We start from the raw sequence: 19,104 nt of genomic DNA, 5'->3' as shown, positions 1-19,104 counted from the left end.
CCAAACATATCCATCATGGCTTCCCCAGCAACCACACCCCCAGCCTTCCCAGTACCCATATAAATAGAGAGGGCTTTTCTGTCTGCCTAAAGGCCAACAGCAATCAGCTTTTTAAAGAAAAGTTTCACAATGAAGCCTTTTCAGCCCTAAGTGTCCTGGCAAGTGCAAAGTGCAATGTACCAGTGCTGGTAAGTACAAATCACCAGGGTAGGAGAATGTGACTTACCCATTCTGAAACAGAGAATTTTCAAAAGAGCCAACCCCACTTCACACTGACATAGTGCATCTCCACCTGGGGGTTTGCACTGGGCCAAGAATCCTTCCTATCGTGCAACCCTGAGGAAGAGTTCTAAAAGAAGGGTTGGGAACTGTCTAAAATGTAGGAAGTTGTGAATAAATGGGAAGCAAATGGAGAATGATTTCATGCACAGGAGAATAAACACACTGTTGTCCCACTGCACAGCAATAGCATGTCAGATTCCATCTGGTGGTAGAGAAATCAGAAACTTAGATTTTCCTAGTGCAACTTGTTTTATTTACTTCAGTCCCTGGATAGAAAGGACATGCAGGCAGTCCCCTATTTCAGAGCTCTTAGCCCAAACGCCAATACCCTGTTCCCAGGGGGCAGCTCTGCCACAAGCACTGATCCTAGTTAGAGAGAGCCCCCCCTCCCAACAAGAAGAAAAAAAGGTCCTGCATTCCTAAACCAACAGCAGCAGCATCTCTAAATCCTGCCCCATCTCGCTGCACAACAGAACCAAATCAGTGTTGCCAACTCTCATGATGTTATCATGGGTGTCATGATATTTGGTGTTTTTTCCTAAAGCCCCAGCTGCCGGAGTTATGTGATTGTGTAAAAACCTCAGCTTTCAGCTGGAGAAAAAACAAAGCCCTTTGGGGAGAAATGCTTGAAAAAATGATTCATAAAGATGCAAATTCCAAAAATAATAATAAAAAAAAAAGAACCCCACATGTATTATTCTTAAGCCAGTCTCATAATTTTTGGGAGGCCTCACTCATGATTTCTGAATACTGGGAGAGCTCCATGAGAGCTGGCTATATTTTCAAGAATCCTTATTGAGGTTACAGGGACAAACCATCCCGATGTGTAGAAAGAATAGTAAACATGGCAGGCGACCAGCTTGGCTTAACAGTGAAATCCTTGCTGATCTTGAACACAAAAAAGAAACTTACAAGAAGTGGAAGATTGGACAAATGACCAGGGAAGAGTATAAAAATATTGCTCTGGCATGCAGGAGTAAAATCAGGAAGGCCAAATCCCACCTGGAGTTGCAGCTATCAAGAGATGTTAAGAGTAACAAGAAGGGTTTCTTCAGGTACGTTAGCCACAAGAAGAAAGTCAAGGAAAGTGTGGGCCCCTTACTGAATGAGGGGGGCAACCTAGTGACAGAGGATGTGGAAAAAGCTAATGTACTCAATGCTTTTTTTGCCTCTGTCTTCATGAACAAGGTCAGCTCCCAGACTACTGCACTGGGTAGCACAGCATGGAGAGGAGGTGACCAGCCCTCTGTGGAGAAAGAAGTGGTTCGGGACTATTTAGAAAAGCTGGACGAGCACAAGTCCATGGGACCGGATGCGCTGCATCCAAGAGTGCTAAAGGAGTTGGCGGATGTGATCGCAGACCCATTGGCCATTATCTTTGAAAACTCATGGCGACCCAGGGAAGTCCCAGATGACTGGAAAAAGGCTAATGTAGTGCCCATCTTTAAAAAAGGGAAGAAGGAGGATCCTGGGAACTACAGGCCAGTCAGCCTCACCTCAGTCCCTGGAAAAATCATGGAGCAGGGCCTCAAGGAATCAATTCTGAAGCACTTAGAGGAGAGGAAAGTGATCAGGAACAGTCAGCATGGATTCACCAAGGGCAAGTCATGCCTGACTAATCTAATTGCCATCTATGACGAGTTAACTGGCTCTGTGGATGAGGGGAAAGCGGTGGACGTGTTGTTCCTTGACTTTAGCAAAGCTTTTGACACAGTCTCCCACAGTATTCTTCCCAGCAAGTTAAAGAAGTATGGGCTGGATGAATGGGCTAGAAGGTGGATAGAAAGTTGGATAGTTTGTTGGGCTCAACGGGTAGTGGTCAATGGCTCCATGTCTAGTTGGCAGCCGGTATCAAGTGGAGTGCCCCAAGGGTCGGTCCTTGGGCCGGTTTTGTTTAATATCTTCATAAATGACTGGAGGATGGTGTGGATTGCACCCTCAGCAAGTTTGAAGATGACACTAAACTGGGAGGAGCGGTAGATACGGAGGAGGGTAGGGATAGGGCCCTAGACAAATTAGAGGATTGGGCCAAAAGAAATCTGATGAGGTTCAACAAGGACAAGTGCAGAGTCCTGCACTTAGGACGGAAGAACCCCATGCACTGCTACAGAGTAGGGACCGAATGGCTAGGCAGCAATTCTGCGGAAAAGGACCTAGGGGTTATAGTGGACGAGAAGCTGAATATGAGTCAACAGTGTGCCGTTGTTGCCAAGAAGGCCAATGGCATTTTGGGATGTATAAGTAGGGGCATTGCTAGCAGATCGAGGGACGTGATCGTTCCCCTCTATTCGACATTGGTGAGGCCTCATCTGGGGTACTGTGTCCAGTTTTGGGCCCCACACTACAAGAAGGATGTGGAAAAATTGGAAAACGTCCAGCGGAGGGCAACAAAAATGATTAGGGGACTGGAACACATGAGTTATGAGGAGAGGCTAAGGGAACTGGGATTGTTTCATCTGCGGAGGAGAAGAAAGAGGGGGGATTTGATAGCTGCTTTCAACTACCTGAAAGGGGATTCCAAAGAGGATGGATCTAGACTGTTCTCAGTGGGAGCTGATGACAGAACAAGGAGTAATGGTCTCAAGTTGCAGTGGGGGAGGTTTAGGTTGGATATTAGGAAAAACTTTTTCACTAGGAGGGTGGTGAAACACTGGAATGCGTTACCTAGGGAGGTGGTGGAATCTCCTTCCTTAGAAGTTTTTAAGGTCAGGCTTGACAAAGCCCTTGCTGGGATGATTTAGTTGGGGATTGGTCCTGCTTTGAGCAGGGGGTTGGACTAGATGACCTCCTGAGGTCCCTTCCAACCCTGATATTCTATGATTCTGTGGTACTCCTTTCAGCCATCTTTACCCATAATTCCTCAACCAAAACAATTAAAATCTTCCACGGAACTACTTACCCCTGTAAATTCACATGTGCAGTGAGCAGCCCAAGTAATTCATCACCCTTTCTCTTTTAATGTAGAAAGATACTGTTGCACAGCCTCAAATGTTGAGCTGACCAGCCACGTTCTGCTTATTCATCAAATAGCCAGGGATGGGGGGAAGGGAGACTGTGATGAGAGAAAGAGGCATATGGTCACTGCTTCAACTTACGGTTGATGCCCGCCACTACAGGTTAGAGCAGCCTTCCCGCCGGTCTAAATTAGGTAAGGGAAACAAACAGCTGGCCTCTCTTTTGTGTTGCACTGCACCTCTTCCATGTTTGAGGCTGATAATTTAAAAATGGCTGGGAGGCAGGGAAACAATCATATAAGAGCACATAAGAAAAGTGGAATCTACACTGTGGTGCATGCTGGGATCAGTGGTGCAGATAATAATCATATGGATGCCCCATCAGGGGTTGCCAGAGCCTCACTGACTCTGGTTCTCAAATAAGCCAATGCATCAAATCAGTTTGTGGAAAAGAGCAGAGGTGGAGGTCCTGTAGGGCAAGACAATGAGTATCACTGGAATGGAGATTCCCTGAGAACTGAGCTTCGCACTCTTCAAAGAAGGGCCGCTACTGTACATACTGTATAGAGATAGACATAGATAATCTTAAGTCTGGGCTTTATACTGTATTCATCACTCCAGTATCTGATGTAAACTAACTGAACATTATTGCAAATAAAAGCTGAATTGAAATACCCTTTTCTTCTATATTGCCATATCAGCTGATTTCGGTCCATTTAATTGTCTGCTTGAAAATGTGCCAGAGCAGACCCAGCTTAAAGGAATGACGATCATTTGTGTACATAACGTGCAGCTCAGTTGCTGGAAGAGGAAAGATCATGGTATGGCAACATCAGCAGGAATGATTTAAGTACTGGCGTGCAAGTACAAAATACTGCCATTGATGTCCACCTTTGTTTTCCTGAGCTGCTGAAAAGGAGAGTGTTGCTTCTCTTTCCCACGCTGGGGATTATTCATGTGATATGTTTAGAGCACGTAATTTGAAGATGACTATCTTAGCCAAAGGGATCAGAGTGGAGAACTTTGCCCTCGACATATCACATGATTGAGAGAGAGCTTTTTTCAGAGATGGAAAAAGGAAATTATGTTCTGGAACTGGGACCAGCTTTTTGCATTAAGATCGACAAAACGTGCCACACAAATCCTTACAGTCCCCTTCTGCATGTAATTTACTGAAAACTGCCTGTGACTTTAAGTAATGCCGTGGTAACATTAGTTAGGCAAAGGGACCATCGGCCAGATTTTAACGGTGAGCACTGAGTACTTGAAGGAGGAAATCTGAAAACAGACGTGATAGTGAGCACACGGGCAATGCCCGTGTGTGGGCACCAGAGTGTAAAAACACAGAGTTAGAAGGTAATGGGTTCCTTTGGCATTACTGCTTTCTAACATGTAGCCACTTCCTGTTTCTTCTGAGAATCGTGAATGAAAAATTAACTTGACTTCAGGAAAAGCCTTAAGGTTTTTATTGAACTGTACATAACTAATAAACAAACTTATACACTTTCTTCATTTTCATGGAAAATAGTCTTTCAATGCAGCGCCAGACTTTCTGCCGTTAGGATTGATGCTAATTTAGCATTTCGTAAAAAGCAAGACTCCAACAGAGCTGGAGCATTCTCACAGCAATAGGCTAATAAGGCTCCTGCAGTGAGACCTTTTCTCTTGAGCAGCTCAAATGCCATCCGTGGTCACTCCTGCACAACATTGCTGTGACAGTGGCAGAAAAGTTGCTGAGATCAGCCCTTCCCAGCAGCAGTGTCCTCACCAGCCTCAGCTGGCGCTTCCAGGGGAATGCTAAGCGCTGACGCAAGAAATGGCACCAAATGCACAGCGCTACATGGAAACACATCAACACTCCTTTATACCTAAAGGTATCTCAGGCTCACAAATACCTATGTTTAACTTTGCAATGACACACAAGCCTCTGCCTTAATAGTGTTTGATTTCAATTGGTCAACACATATGCTGAAGTTTGACGGCAAGACATTTGAGTGCAACAGTAATAGCTCTTAATGCTACATATAGGCTACCTGATGGTACAATATAACTCTCAGAATCAACGGCCAAAAGGTAGTCATATTTGTGTGACAGGCGTATCCTTGAAATATTAATGCATAACCTTCTCATTAAACTATTCTATTCCAAACTGTAGACATTCTGTAGAAATTGCAGGGTATGTTCTTTTCTCCCCCTTCACCTTTTTATATTAGGAAATCTTATTTTATTTGTTTATATTAGAAAGCCAAACAAGTAGAATCTCCATCACAGCTAGAAAATTGGTCTGTGCTGTTTTCTTGTGCTTCAGCGAATGACGATGTGATATGGCTTAACTTTCTTCTCCTCTTCCTCTGAAGTCATTTTCACATAGAGCCCAGTAGTGAGATATTTCCTCTTCCGTATCTATAAAATATGTGAAGAAAATAAGATAAATCCAATGTCACACTTGACAACGAAGACAGACGCTTAATCAGTGACTGTCATGTTCTGAAGAACAGTGATAAGCAAAATTTGTTGGCGTGCCCACACTGTCGGGGTGGGGGGGAAGGGGAATCTGTTCTAGTCACCTTCCCTTAACTCTGTCTCTCTGGTAGGGTGAGATAATTATGCACTTGTCAGTGGAGGGAAGAGCAGCCATCATAGAGGAGCATTAGGTAACAGTAGCCAAACCCTCCCTGAATTAGCACTAAAGAGGTGTTCAAGCTGCAAAGTTCAGTTCTGTACCAAAATTGTAGGTGTTCGGATCTAGGAGTTTGATGGGGCTCAAAAAGCCAGGAACTAGTTGAAAAGGATGGATCTGGATCTGAGTGCCCAGTAGTTCGGGGTGTTTGGATCTGAGGTTTGGGTTCTGGTCCATTTCTAACTGACAGTATACACACGCCCTTCTCACCAGCTGAGAGACAGGGAAGGCCAGGGCTCTATCCCTCCATTGCCTTCAATTTGTGCCATTTACACCTGGGGAAAGTAGGTGTAACATACTGCCGGGTCAAAGTTCTCTACTCTCACCTCTGGTCACTTTTTACATTCACTTTGCACAGAGGTGAATGAGGACAGAGTGCCAGGCCCCAGATAGTGGCTGAGTCAGTGATGTGGAACAGAGTACGTACAAAGACTGATATTGTCTTAGATCCCAGTAATGGCTGGTGCCCGCTGCTTAGGATTCCAGAGCAGTCAGGTTAGTGCAGAAACTAACCAGGGATCAGATTCACCAGTATGATCTGACTGCTTTCTGCCACTCTAGCAATACAAAGCAGCCATAAACTGCCTTAAAAGCAAGGTCTGTGGCTGCTTTTCAGCACTGGAACAACAAACAGGAGCCAGAGCATTCCAGTGACTCTGTCCCTATCATTTTTTTTTCTGTGATCTGATCTTTCATTCTGCCATATTTATGCAATTAAGTGTAAACTGTATGATGCTCCAGCTATGGCACTTACCACTTTGCTCAAGACACAGGCTGTGATGAGGATACTGTAAATAAACAATCCTGAAGCAGCTGCTCCTAATATCCAGAGATACAGGTCAGTGTCTGGGCAGGGCTCTGGATCTGAAATACATCCGATTAAACGTGACATTGGGAAGGAAGCTGTCACAATTCATTAACCTTTTTGGGCACTGCACCCCTCCGTAACAGAACTCAGGGTCAAATCCTCCAATCCATACCCTCTCAAAAATCCAATTGACCTTAATGGGAGTTTGACCTGGGTAATGACTGCATGAGTGGCCTTCTCTGGTTATGTACTTATATGCACACATCCATCTACACACACACATACAATATGGGGCATTGCTCTTACAGCCCAAGTATGCACCGATCATTGAATGCATCATGTCTGCCTTAGCTCTACAAGTGGTTCTTAAAGAGAGAAGAGCAAATAATGGTTTTCAAAGTTGGAAACTGATTTTAACACTGACTCTTGTTTCAACAAAATAGCAGCTTACTAAACCATAGATCAGAGAATAATGTAGTATAGTCAGGGTGCTTTGCTCACCAATGACAAAGAGCTGTGTTCCCTTTCCTGTGTTCATATAATAGGGTGGTGGGTACAGCCGCTCCATCTTGCAGATGTATAGGCCAGCATCAGTAGCATGCAGCCCCATGAGAGTGAGGGTCACATTGTTTTGGCTGGGGATGACATGACACTGAATGATCTTTTCCACAATGAACATCTCGTACTCAGTTGTGTAGGTTGAAGCACAGATTTCGGTGTACTCCTTGCCCGTCTGTTTAAGCAGGGTCACTCGGATTTCCTCTGCATTCCCAATGTGCTTATATTCACACACCAAATTGGCAACTCCTTGCCTGTTGGCCAATACCACTGCTGGCTGGGTCACTTCGATAGCTGTGATCAAAGGCAGAGCATGATGATCAATTAACACATTAAAGAAATGCGCTTCAATAATATGTAAGCTCTTACTTAAAACCTATAAAAGCAAAGAAAGAGATTCCACCCTGAAGATCCTTCATCCCTGGACCCAAACTGTGCCGGATCCTTTTGGAAGAGATATGAGATTTCCTTTCACTCCCAGTATGTAGACTTTTTTTTCAGCGCCTGCATTAATGTACTAAAAATCCTTAAGAAGGAATTCTGCAGTTTCTGAACACCCATTGTGATAGCTGATTTGGAGATCTCCGCTGTTTCTCATTCTTTAATAGCATATGATATGGACCCACATAATGGACTGTGTATACTGCAGGTTTCCTTCTTTGAATAAAGCATTTTTAATATATCAGAAGGCATGAAAGGGACTTCAAATACTAAAACTTTATGTATTATATGTTGGGGATTGGTCCTGCTTTTGAGCAGGGGGTTGGACTAGATGACCTCCTGAGGTCCCTTCCAACCCTGATACGCTATGAGTCTATGATTGGGGATTGTGGAAATTTAAACCAAATTGTCTAAAAAGTAGAAATAAACTCCAAGGCTGATAAATTTTGACCAGGAACACACTTGATCATTAGGGTTAACAACAGATCTGGTCAGAATACTATTTTGCAAAAAATTTCTGTTTTTTTTTTTTGTTTTTTTTTTATCTGGGGCAGGGGAGGAAGAGTTGCTCACATTTCTTTTCTTTGAAACCTTTTAACCAACTCTACTTGCCGCTGGAGTTACATTGAACAAATTCTGATAAAACACAGCAAAACATTTGAAATAAAATTCACAAGTTAAAAAACATCTGCTACACACATCTCTAGCTTTACAGGTTGCAATGTACCACTGCTCTTCATAACTCTGTAGTTTTCACTTTCTATATGGAAGTCAATGAATTTTGCGTGAGTAAGAACTGCAGGGACTGACTTGTTACCATGAGCTGGATTCAAGTTTGGATTATTCCCTGCCAAGGGAGGGTTTATTTTCTCTGTGGCTGCCAGTGCTAGAGAAGGGGAAACCACAAGCTCTTTGTCCACTCAACTCCTATCTCTACAGTAACAATTTCATGCAGAGGATCTGATTTAAACAAACAAACTCTTTTTATATATTCCTGATCAATACAGGAGTCTTTCCTAGCACCCCTAATAACTCTGCTGCTCTGGAATCTTTGCCTATTTTCCCAGTAAAGTTGCAGTGCATTGTATTGGACTTGTCCACCGAGAATCCCTTGACTTTCCCAGCCTGTGCTCTTCAGAGACCCCGCCTCAAATATGTCCTCTCCTTGCTATACTGAATCACTGTCCTGCAAAGGGGTGAAACTGAGAAAATGTCAACACCCCCAGACACCTTCGGTCTCCTTGATCTACCCACCTTTGGTGATGCCAGTGGCTGTGCTGAGAAAGCCAATGGTGGTCAATAGCGTGAGCATTCCAGCGAAGAGACAGCCGTTAGAAAGTTTGAAGTTGCCTGTTGCCTTCTAACACCAAGTCCAGATGGAATTAAATCAGATTTATAATCAGAACTGCAGGGAAAAGGGCAAGACCTTTCAGGATACTGAACCTCGAAATGTTTGAACCCACACAGATTCAGTGTATGTATATATACCTCTGATCCCAAATACACACACACACACTATACCCGAAAGTGCATGAGACTTTGTTTTGGTTTTACAAGAAGGGAAGTAGTGGGTTTGATTAATACGTGCAGAGTTAACCTCAAACAGCTATGAACAAAACAACGATTCAGCAAGTGGAAAATGTATTCAATCCGAAATCTATCATGCGTTATACTTTAAGAATTGGGGGAGGAAAGAGAATGAAAGAATAGTTCAGCCCCTCCTTTGGCAATGCAGAGTTGAAGTTCCTGAAATCACCAGGTATTTCCTTTTAAGGAAAAATACCTTTTAAGAACATACCTTTTCAAAGTGTCTACCTGTTTAAGGTTATGTAAGCTTTGAAAATTATCTTGTGTTTTTGTGTGAGAGTCTGTCAGGTCCACGGAAAAGTCACTGTGGATCATTGGCTAAAGAGGTTTTAAAGTACTATAAATATGTGTCTACATAATAGGCCATTACTTTTTCTTTTTTTCTTCAACCAATTAAGCTCTTATATAATGTGCCTAAAGGTATATAAATGGACCACCACAGATGCAGAACACCCGTGAATTGGTCTATGAACTAGAAAAAACTGATGAAAAATACTGTAATTTTTTATTAAGATGGTAGACTACAGCAACTCCAAGGAAGTGTTTCAGAGTAACAGCCGTGTTAGTCTGTATTCGCAAAAAGAAAAGGAGGACTTGCGGCACCTTAGAGACTAACCAATTTATTTGAGCATGAGCTTTCGTGAGCTACAGCTCACTTCATCGGATGCATACCGTGGAAACTGCAGAAGACACAGAGACCCTCTGTGTGTATATAATGTCTGCTGCAGTTTCCACGGTATGCATCCGATGAAGTGAGCTGTAGCTCACGAAAGCTCATGCTCAGATAAATTTGTTAGTCTCTAAGGTGCCACAAGTACTCCTTTTCTTTTTCCAAGGAAGTGCTAACAGTTGGGTATAATATATATATAGTGGCATAGTTACACAAGGGAGAGCATTTACTACTGTGTAATTTAGGTGGGATGCCCATATAGCAATAATGATAGCATGAAGAGAGCCATAATTTGCTCTTACCCATGAGCACACAGTAAATAAAAATAGTGTATAGTAACTCAAAGTTGTGTGAAAATAACTGGTTGGGCCTATATCATATTGTTGGTTGGACAAATTAAAATCAATTCATAAATAAATTCTGTCATACTATCAATTACCATGATATAAATGAGCTTTCAGAGGTGAATTACTGGCCCATTCTTAACCCTGACTTATCCAGAGTAAAGATAGAGTTGAGAACAGCATCTGTACCTTGGATTTTGCATGCAGTTAAGTGAATGATGCCTTTTAGCCCTCATCAACCATAGTTTAATCTGCTGGTGGCTGATGGGGACTGCATATGGAGTATGCAATTAACTGATAAGCTTTTGGGGGGAATGCATTACAAAACTCAACGCTCATTGCACAGACACCTGTTGTCACTTGGTACCTTGCTACAGTAAGGATATGAGATGCCATGGTCCTACCGTTGCTCTGGGAAATATTCTGCTTCCTTACTGTTTCTTTTCTGAGGGTGCCTTTTTGGAAGAAGAAGACACTTTTCTGTGTTCTCCGCTCAGCAGCCTTATGCTGGAATGACTGTGGTTCTATCTAAGTAAGGCTGAATGTGGCTCCCTGTGAAGACAGCCGATGCTGCTCCTCTTTTCATTGGCAGGAGCTGATTGAGAGTAGCACAAAACTGTCCTCTCCAGGGGTGGACAGTGCTTACCTTACCGTGCGGCCTGCTTTTGCCAGCCTGGGAAAGAAGGGCCCAACATTACCTTCAATCCTGAGTGAGAGGATGCTGGTGCAAGACTGATGGGCCAGCTGCTTTGAGCTGATGAGCTTCCTACAGACCAAGACCCTGTCGGTCTACACTGTAATAACACATCTACAGCTGGCCTGCATCAGCTGACTCGGGCTCACAGGGCTCAGCCTGCAGGGCTATAAAACTGCTGTGTAAACATCTAGGCTTGGGCTGGAGCCTGGGCTCTTGGAGCCTTCCTTGTGGTGCAGTCACAGAACTTGGGCTCCAACCCAAGCCCAAACGTCTACACTGCAGTTTTATAGCCCCACAGCCCAAGCCCCAGGCAGCTAAACACAGGCCAGCTGTAGGTGTTTTATTAGAGTATAGACTTACCCTAAGGGTCTAGGGATGGTCCATCCACCCCCATTGTACCTCAGAAACTCCCTGTGGGTTACACCAAGTCCCCTGATCCAGGCTGTGCTAAGCCATCAACCCCAGGTACCCAGCACCACAGATTCCTCCAATATTATCTCTTTACTGCCACGTGTTTTTATGGCTACCCTTTTGTTTTCTCCTCACTTCACCATACCACCGGCACCATCACCTGGTCTTTGTCCTTCCTCTCCCCTCTCCCGTGCCTGTCCCCACCCCACCACTCCTTCCCATCTCCCTGCCCATTCCCACCCTCCAACTTCTGCTCTCCCCATGCCCCCTGCTGTCTCCCTGACCCATCCCTCCCTCTGAACTCCCTCACACTTGCCCTCTGCAATCTCTCCTCTCCCTCCTCACCTCAGTTCCACCCACACACACACAGCCAATAAATGGGCGGAGAGGAAATAAAACAAAGAAACTGCTTCTGTACATTTAATGGGACCGTACAGCTTGGCAGAATAGCCTCATGATCGTATTACTGTAGCCCATATTCTTCCTTCTCCCATGTTCCTATTCATATATTCTCTCACCTACTGGCCCTGATTCTCAGTTGGTCCATTCCTGCACAGGAATGGGGCTGGGGGTGGAAGAGATAGTGAAGGTAGGTGGCGTTAAGTCCCTCTCTGTTTCCACATTGCATTCTGACGCAGGGAGGAATCTGCCTGACCTCTGGTTTCACTTAGAGCAGCCGCAGGCCTGTTCTAAATTAAACTCCGTTTCCTACAGGCCTCAGTGCACAACGCACTCCAGCTCTCTCACCTCAGAAATCTCCCTTCCCTGTCCCTGGACCACCTCTGCCACTGCTGATGCTGTGCTACTCAGAGAGGGGTCCAGGTGCTAACTGTGCTTGTGATGACTTTGAGGTTCAGAATTCCTTCACTGGTGGTATTCCCAGAGGCTGTCATGTCTAAAATGAAAATGTAAACTCTTTGGGGTGGGTGGCTAGGTTTTATTTGTTATGGAGCCCAGCATATACATAACAGTATTTTTTCCTTTTTCCCCAGGGGCCACATAACTCTCCAAATAACAGGTGAGCCTTTCTACTCCACATGGACTACTCTAAGTACCATCATCATGGTCTTCACTGGGTGACTTCCCGAGCTAAATGCCTTAACAGCTTGAGCTAAAGAATCAAACTATGAGCTTTTGCAGACTTACTCTCTCTGTAGACCAAGCACAGAAAGGGATGCACAACACAGACTGAACAATGTGCAACACTACTATAACTAGGCGTATTCGGATGAGGTAGGTAACTAGGTTTCTCAATTAATTGAAAAGATCTGTGTCATTTTGGGTTGATATCTGACACTTGAAGTAATTTTACCGGCTTTTCTTTTGTTTAATAATTAGCAAGGACAAATTATCAGCTTCCATTCAGTCAAAATTCCCATTACAAACCATTGTTATTATTATTCCACAATAATTTCACACTTTTAAAAACATCTTACTTTACCCTAATGCTGTTTTTCTTCTGCATTGACAGGAACTAAAAAAACCATTGGGTTGGTGAATAACTACAGATGTAATGGGGAGAAGAAAAGTTTAACATTTGCATAGCATCTGGTTTCAGGATATCTTGTTAAGCTCAGGCTGTGAGATCATCTCTAAGTATTCACATTTTTATCACATTAGTTCACCACAAAGCTATTGAGGTTTTGAAATGCACTGTTATTTTAAAAAATAATTCAGACCTCTATACAAAAAGGCTGAAGAAAATTTTTTTTGCTAAAAAAAAGCTAAGTAAAGAAGAAAGGAAGTAGCACGGTGACTGGAAAAATAATTGATTCATTACCATTAAAGGACTAAAATCTGATTGCAAAGCCCTATATATGGCCAAGTTTGGTGGACTGATCTGGGTCCCATGGGAAACCACAATTCGCATCACACAGTCACTTAATACCGGATGTTTCAGAACTCTAGACTTTCTGTCCACCTTTAATGTGAAAATAACAAAATGGATCCCAGAGGTGTGCTGTTTACCAGTTTAAAATTAACTGAACTGGAGTTCTTAATATGCCTGCGTCTCGCAATGTAGGTGATACAACTAACTAGAATCTTTTTTTCTGAATATTTGTCACTGGGCACTAGACTACACTTCTTGTGTATCGCAAGGGAATATTGACCAATGGGCAGGGGCGTGCACAGGAATTTAAATTTTACCACTGGGAGGGGCACTGGTGAGGGACGCAGAACTCCTCTGGGGCTGAGGGGTGAGCAAACTCCTCCAGCCCCGGGGCCCTGCGCCTGGGCTGCGGCAGGGAGAGCGAGAGAGCTCCTCTTTTGTGGGGCTGTGACAGAGTTCATTCTCTCCACCTCAGCCCCGGGGCTGGAGAGGTTCTGCATCCCCAGCCTATTATTGGGGGGAGTCCATGCCCCTGATTGCCCCCACTTGTGTATGCCCCTGCCAATGGCTTGCACAGGTATAGATAGGTAAGATTCAGTGGATATCTTTTACCCTGAGGTTGTTGGTAACTCCTTCTTTAGACCTCATCCTTTTTATTCACCCCACCCTTTGGAGCCACCACGGACGTTGACTCCATAATTCTATTCGATGAATGTCATTTGCCACTCTCTACTGGGACTCTGAAGTATCCATGGCTAAACTAACATGGAGAATGAATCATCTCTTAACGCTAAAGACAGTAGCTCAAAGTTAGTAATGAAGGTGCACAATAGAACATACATTCTACCCTGCAGCTAGATATCATCCTCATTTATTATTTGTTTTGCAGAAGTGGCTAAGAGCCCTAGCCATGAACCAAGACCCCTCTATGCTAGGCGCTATACAAACACAGAACAAAAAAACCAGGCCCTGCCTCAAAGATCTTATACTGCAAGGGCTTCTCTAGACTGACAGCACTGCAGTGGCATAGCTGTGCTGTAGTAGCCCATCGTGAAGATGCAAGCTATGCTGACAGGAGAGCTCCTCCCTTAGGCATAAGTACCCCATCACCCCAAGAAGCAGTAGCTTTGACAATGGGAGAAGCCCTTCAATTGATATAGCATCATCTACACTGGGGGTTAGGTCACTATAGCTACATCACTCAGGGGTATGGAAAGTCCACTCCCCTGAGCAACACAGTTGCACCGACACAAGTTGGTAGTACTGTAGAGCAAGCCTAAATCTATGTCTACACTTAAACCACTAACTCTTCATCACAGGCACTCACTATGGGTTGTCCCTTTGCTGTAGTTAATCCACCCCCTCAAGAGGCAGTAGCTAGATGAATGGAAGAATTCTTCCATCAACCTAACGCTGTCTACACTGGACGTTGGGTCAGCTTAACTATGTCACACATGGGGGTGGATATTTCACACCCCATAGCAACTTAGCTGGGTCGACCTAATTTTTTAGTGTGGACCAGGCCCTCAGGATAAGACAAGAAACAACAGGTGAAAACAGTCAGACAGGGGAGCACAAAGAAACAGCAAGACCATATTGGTCAGCGTGATAGGCCGTGCTCTCAGCACATCAACAGCCAAACTGGTGTCAAGTGTTCTGTAGGCATCTTGGGAATGGAGAGATTTAAAGGAGGAGAATGAGATGGCTTTGCAGACGTTTACAAGGAGCTCCTCCCAAGCATGAGGGTGCTTGTTTAAAAATGTAATACATGATTAATGAAGGCTGGCATCGATCGGAGGGAGGAGTCGAGAGCTCAGTCGTGAATGAGGGGTGATGGGCTCGGAAGGGCCTTGAAAGTTTCTTTGCTGCGATGGAGAAAGGGGAGCCGGTGGAGGGATGCAAAGAGAGCAGCAGCACAATCAAAGCAATGAGCTAGGAAAATCTTTGCAGCGGCATTCTGACTAGACATGAGTGGAGCACCATGGCATTTTTCAAGTCCAGCAAAGAGGCTGTGTAGTGAATGAGATCTGAGGAGAGGCTGGACGAGAGATTTAGCTGTGTGTTCAGTTGCATTTGACTGCACCCTGCATCTGTGGTTATTAGCTTTCCGAACCGCACAACTGGGATGCTTTCCTTGAGGTTGTCACTGGGGATTGTTGGGATGGCATGAGGCAGAAGCATGTATTGGAAGATTTTTGCAATGTAGGAGAACTTCCCTTAGATATTAGGAGTGGGGGGAACGTGACTAGCAAGTGGATCGGGAGGGATGGTTAAGGGGAAAATATGAGTGGCTGGACCAGGGAAGGACCTTATCTCCCCCTTTAATGTACTCAGACTCATAATATGAATTTAAAGACACATTCCCCCCCAAAAAAAGATCCCTGAATAAAAGCATGTTTCAGCGGAGTCCACCTACTACTCTGCCCTCTCCCCTCCCCCTCAAATTACACTCTTTCAATAAAACTACAAATAATGAGGTTTTAAAAGTCTGGAAATAAACTGTTAAGTGATGCAGACAATTCCCTGCTGCCATAGAATCATCCTTCACTAACATCCTACCTGACTGATCCCCTCCACCCAACCTTAACTTTGCCCCCTTGGAGTTTTGATCTGTACTGGAAATCTGCTGTTAACTGCATACTGTTGATTTTACATATTGCTAATTAAATGCACAGTAAGGCATACAGTGCCAGGGTGCATTGAGTTATGTCAGTCTGTGAGCGCTTATCAAGTGATGTGCTGGTGAAGCAGAATGATACTTTCATGAGTAAAATCGGCCTGATAGATCTGTTTGGTGTTAAGAAATAATGGGCTTATTACGTGGTATTGAAGGTTTATGTAGGTGTGTGTGTGTGCCTTGAACGTTTGTATTTTATTATATAAGGACTAATGTAGGTAGGTTTTTTTGTATTCAGGCTCAAAGGTTTGAAAGTTGATTTTGGGTGCTTCTGTTTTTGCATAACCAATTTGAAACACCTTAAGAGGGCTGGTTTTTATTGAATGGGTACAGAGTACACAAGGCTCCTTTAGGTGTCTTTACCGTAAAATGTCCGCAATCAATAGTCACCTTTGGAAAGAATGGCCAGCATTTGTAGTGTATCTTAGTGTTACGAATATTGGAAGTGAATCCCTTGAATGGGATATAGGATTTTCTAATCTCTTATTGATAATGTTTTTTGTGCATATATTTTTGTCAATGTTAGACGGACGTTTTGGGGCCAAGGTAGCTAAGGTAGGATAACACTGAGGGATGAAGTCGTTTTTAGTACCGGGGAGCTGGATCAATCCCTTTGCTGTTCATTTCCAGACTTTTTAACGATCGTATTTTTTGAAGGTGTAAAAAATGTTTTGTAAAGAAAATGTAATTGTTATCCTGTGACCCCATTTCCCGTAGCTCTTTGTACAGCTAAGGAGGGAGTGGAGGAGGCTTTTGCTGAGCTTGGGATTGGTAAAGGGTGTGTAGGGCTGGTCGCAAGTCAGCATAGGCAGGGCCCCACATATTCCACAATTTCTCAGTCAAGGAATTTGTAGCCTGTGATGGGGTGTCTACCCCATACAAGGCTTGAAAGGGTTACGGTGGCCAGATAGGTCAATTAACTCCCCAAGCTGCACCTGGAGGAGGAGCCAGGGAACAGTGATTGATTAAATGAGGCTCAGCTGGTCAGGAACAGGAAGGGCCTGTATAAAGCCCAGGAGCTGAGAGCAGAAGCAAGCTCCAGGGAAGTACGCTGCAGTCACTCCCTGGGAGGAAGAAGGTATGTTGGGACTACAGAGGGTAACCCACAGTTACACCCTGGGAGGAAGGAGTTAGGAGCCTGGCAAACCCAAAGAGGGAGAAAGCCAGGAAGGTAGGAGAAGGCTCTGGGGGAAAGCAGCAGAAAATAGGAGTGCAGATCTTGCCACTGAGCTGGAATCCAGAGTAGAGGGAGGGTCCGTAATCCCCCACCAGCCACTGGGGATGTGGAACTAACCAGGCAGAGGACAGTAGACTGCCAGATTTCTTCTGGAAAGACTTGGTTACATAACCCCATGGAAGGGGGAGCCACAAAGCCACCTAGCCAGAGGGCTGAGTTATGAAGAGGAGGCTGCAGTTCCCGGAGCGAGAGGGGCCCGCGGGGTGAGAAAGGGTGACGGAGAAGGACACCGCCAGAGGAGGGCAGCACCTGGCAGAGCTAATCCCCAGGATGGCCAGGACGAGGCGCCATCGGCGGTGAGTGGAACCCGTGACACAGCCAAATCCACTGTTTGCCACATAACTGTGCTCCGGGATCTAAATTTTCATTAATAAAACAAATCAAAACTAGCTGTTGCCATTGTGAACAACAGCTTAAATCTGTAAACGGAGGCAGTGTTGTCTAAACTTCTCCTCCTGCATCTACCAAGTGCCTGAAATAATAGCTCTGAGAGGTGTGAACCCACAGGGATAAATCTGACACCCCAGACGTCCAGTGGTTAACTTTCCCTATGGATCGTTTCAGCAGAAACATCCAACTCATGTGCTTATCCCACAATCGCAACTGGCCTCCCACTTTTCCTCAGGTGCCAAACCCAGCTGGGAAAGCCACTGGCTTGGAATTAAAGTCTCACTTGCCATAGAGTGTACAAATCCTTGACATAAAGACAAGCTGATATCGGGCAGTAAGCTAGTAGGGTAGTGTAACTGGTAGCTGTGTAGGCTAACAGAGGCATGCATAGGAGAAGCAAGCAGAGTTCTTTTTACAGATGTTGAGTATTTAGGGTGAAAGAGCTTGTGAAGCAGGACTGCTAAATCATTAGGTGGGGAGAAAGGAAAGGAGGGCTTGTGAGTAGCCCCTCAATATGTATGTTTGTTTGTTTTTGTTTTGGGGGGGGGAGCGATAGCTCAGAGGTTTGAGCATTGGCCTGCTAAACCCAGGCTTGTGAGTTCAATCCTTGACGGGGCCATTTAGGGATCTGGGGCAAAAATTGGGGATTTTTTTTGCTTTGAGCAGGGGGCTGGACCAGATGACCTCCTGAGGTCCCTTCCAACCCTGATATTCTATGAGATTATCTGTCACAGGTTACGAAAACCAGTTAAAATCAGGCCCTAACCAAAGATGGTGGAAATCTTTTTTGAATTTTGTAATTTTGATGAAATGTTGAGTAAAAAAGGAAGGGGGAATTTTGCAAATATTTTTTCCGATGTTTTCACCAGCCCCAGCCTCAAGTGTCTGCATTTTATTTTTTAAAATATCAGCTGTTTAGCAAAAACAACAACAATGAAGCATCTCCTACTTTATCGAAATGACTTCTTCACCAATGTACTGCTAAGCCTGAGCGAAAAATGTTAAAGTTGCATTTGAGGTAGAAGAAACTGCAAGTAGATAGACATCTTTCTGGCTAAGGTTTTATCTGCTAAAAATTTCCCTTTTGTCGGCAATTTTAAATGGCCATGATATTAGCCCTCTTTTTATATTTTCAACTGACAGCAAAACGTTGTCTTGTAAAAATACAGAAGTAAAAGTCCTGATTCTCATTGACACTAAATTCTTTTCTCCATACGAAAGCTGTACCACTTCAGCTATCCCAGTACAGATAAAACCATACAGTCCCCCGATGAGTGGGTGTAGTTCGACTGGTATAAATGTGCTTTATCCTATGTAGCGATCCTCGTGAGGGAAGGGAAATAACAACATTGGTCTGTCAGTTATCCCAGTATAACTGCATCCACACTAGGGGCTGTACTGGTATCACTCTGGGTTTAAAAAAAAAAAGTCGCATCCCTATTTAAAAACAAAATTTAGGTGAGATCAGGCCTTAGGCCACACTGCTCTGGAAGGGCAAAGGGACCTTAAAGTGAGTCCAAATGTAATTGACGCTCAC

General features: G+C 44.2%; 1 protein-coding gene across 1 annotated transcript; it reads right to left on the bottom strand.

The window, feature by feature from the left end:
* Positions 1 to 5,540: 5,540 nt before the first annotated feature.
* Positions 5,541 to 9,035, bottom strand: CTLA4 (cytotoxic T-lymphocyte associated protein 4; the record flags this gene model as incomplete). The annotated part of the gene is made up of 4 exons (XM_084642706.1): positions 5,541 to 5,639; positions 6,671 to 6,780; positions 7,226 to 7,576; positions 8,978 to 9,035. 4 exons carry the CDS (start codon positions 9,033 to 9,035, stop codon positions 5,541 to 5,543), a joined length of 618 nt encoding a protein of 205 aa, XP_084498832.1.
* Positions 9,036 to 19,104: the final 10,069 nt, after the last annotated feature.

This window comes from Lepidochelys olivacea (assembly GCF_965140295.1).
Source record: "Lepidochelys olivacea isolate rLepOli2 genome assembly, chromosome: 11".
NCBI lineage: Eukaryota > Metazoa > Chordata > Testudines > Cheloniidae > Lepidochelys > Lepidochelys olivacea.
Note: the sequence above shows the minus strand (reverse complement) of the source record. Positions and strands in the feature narration are given on the sequence as shown.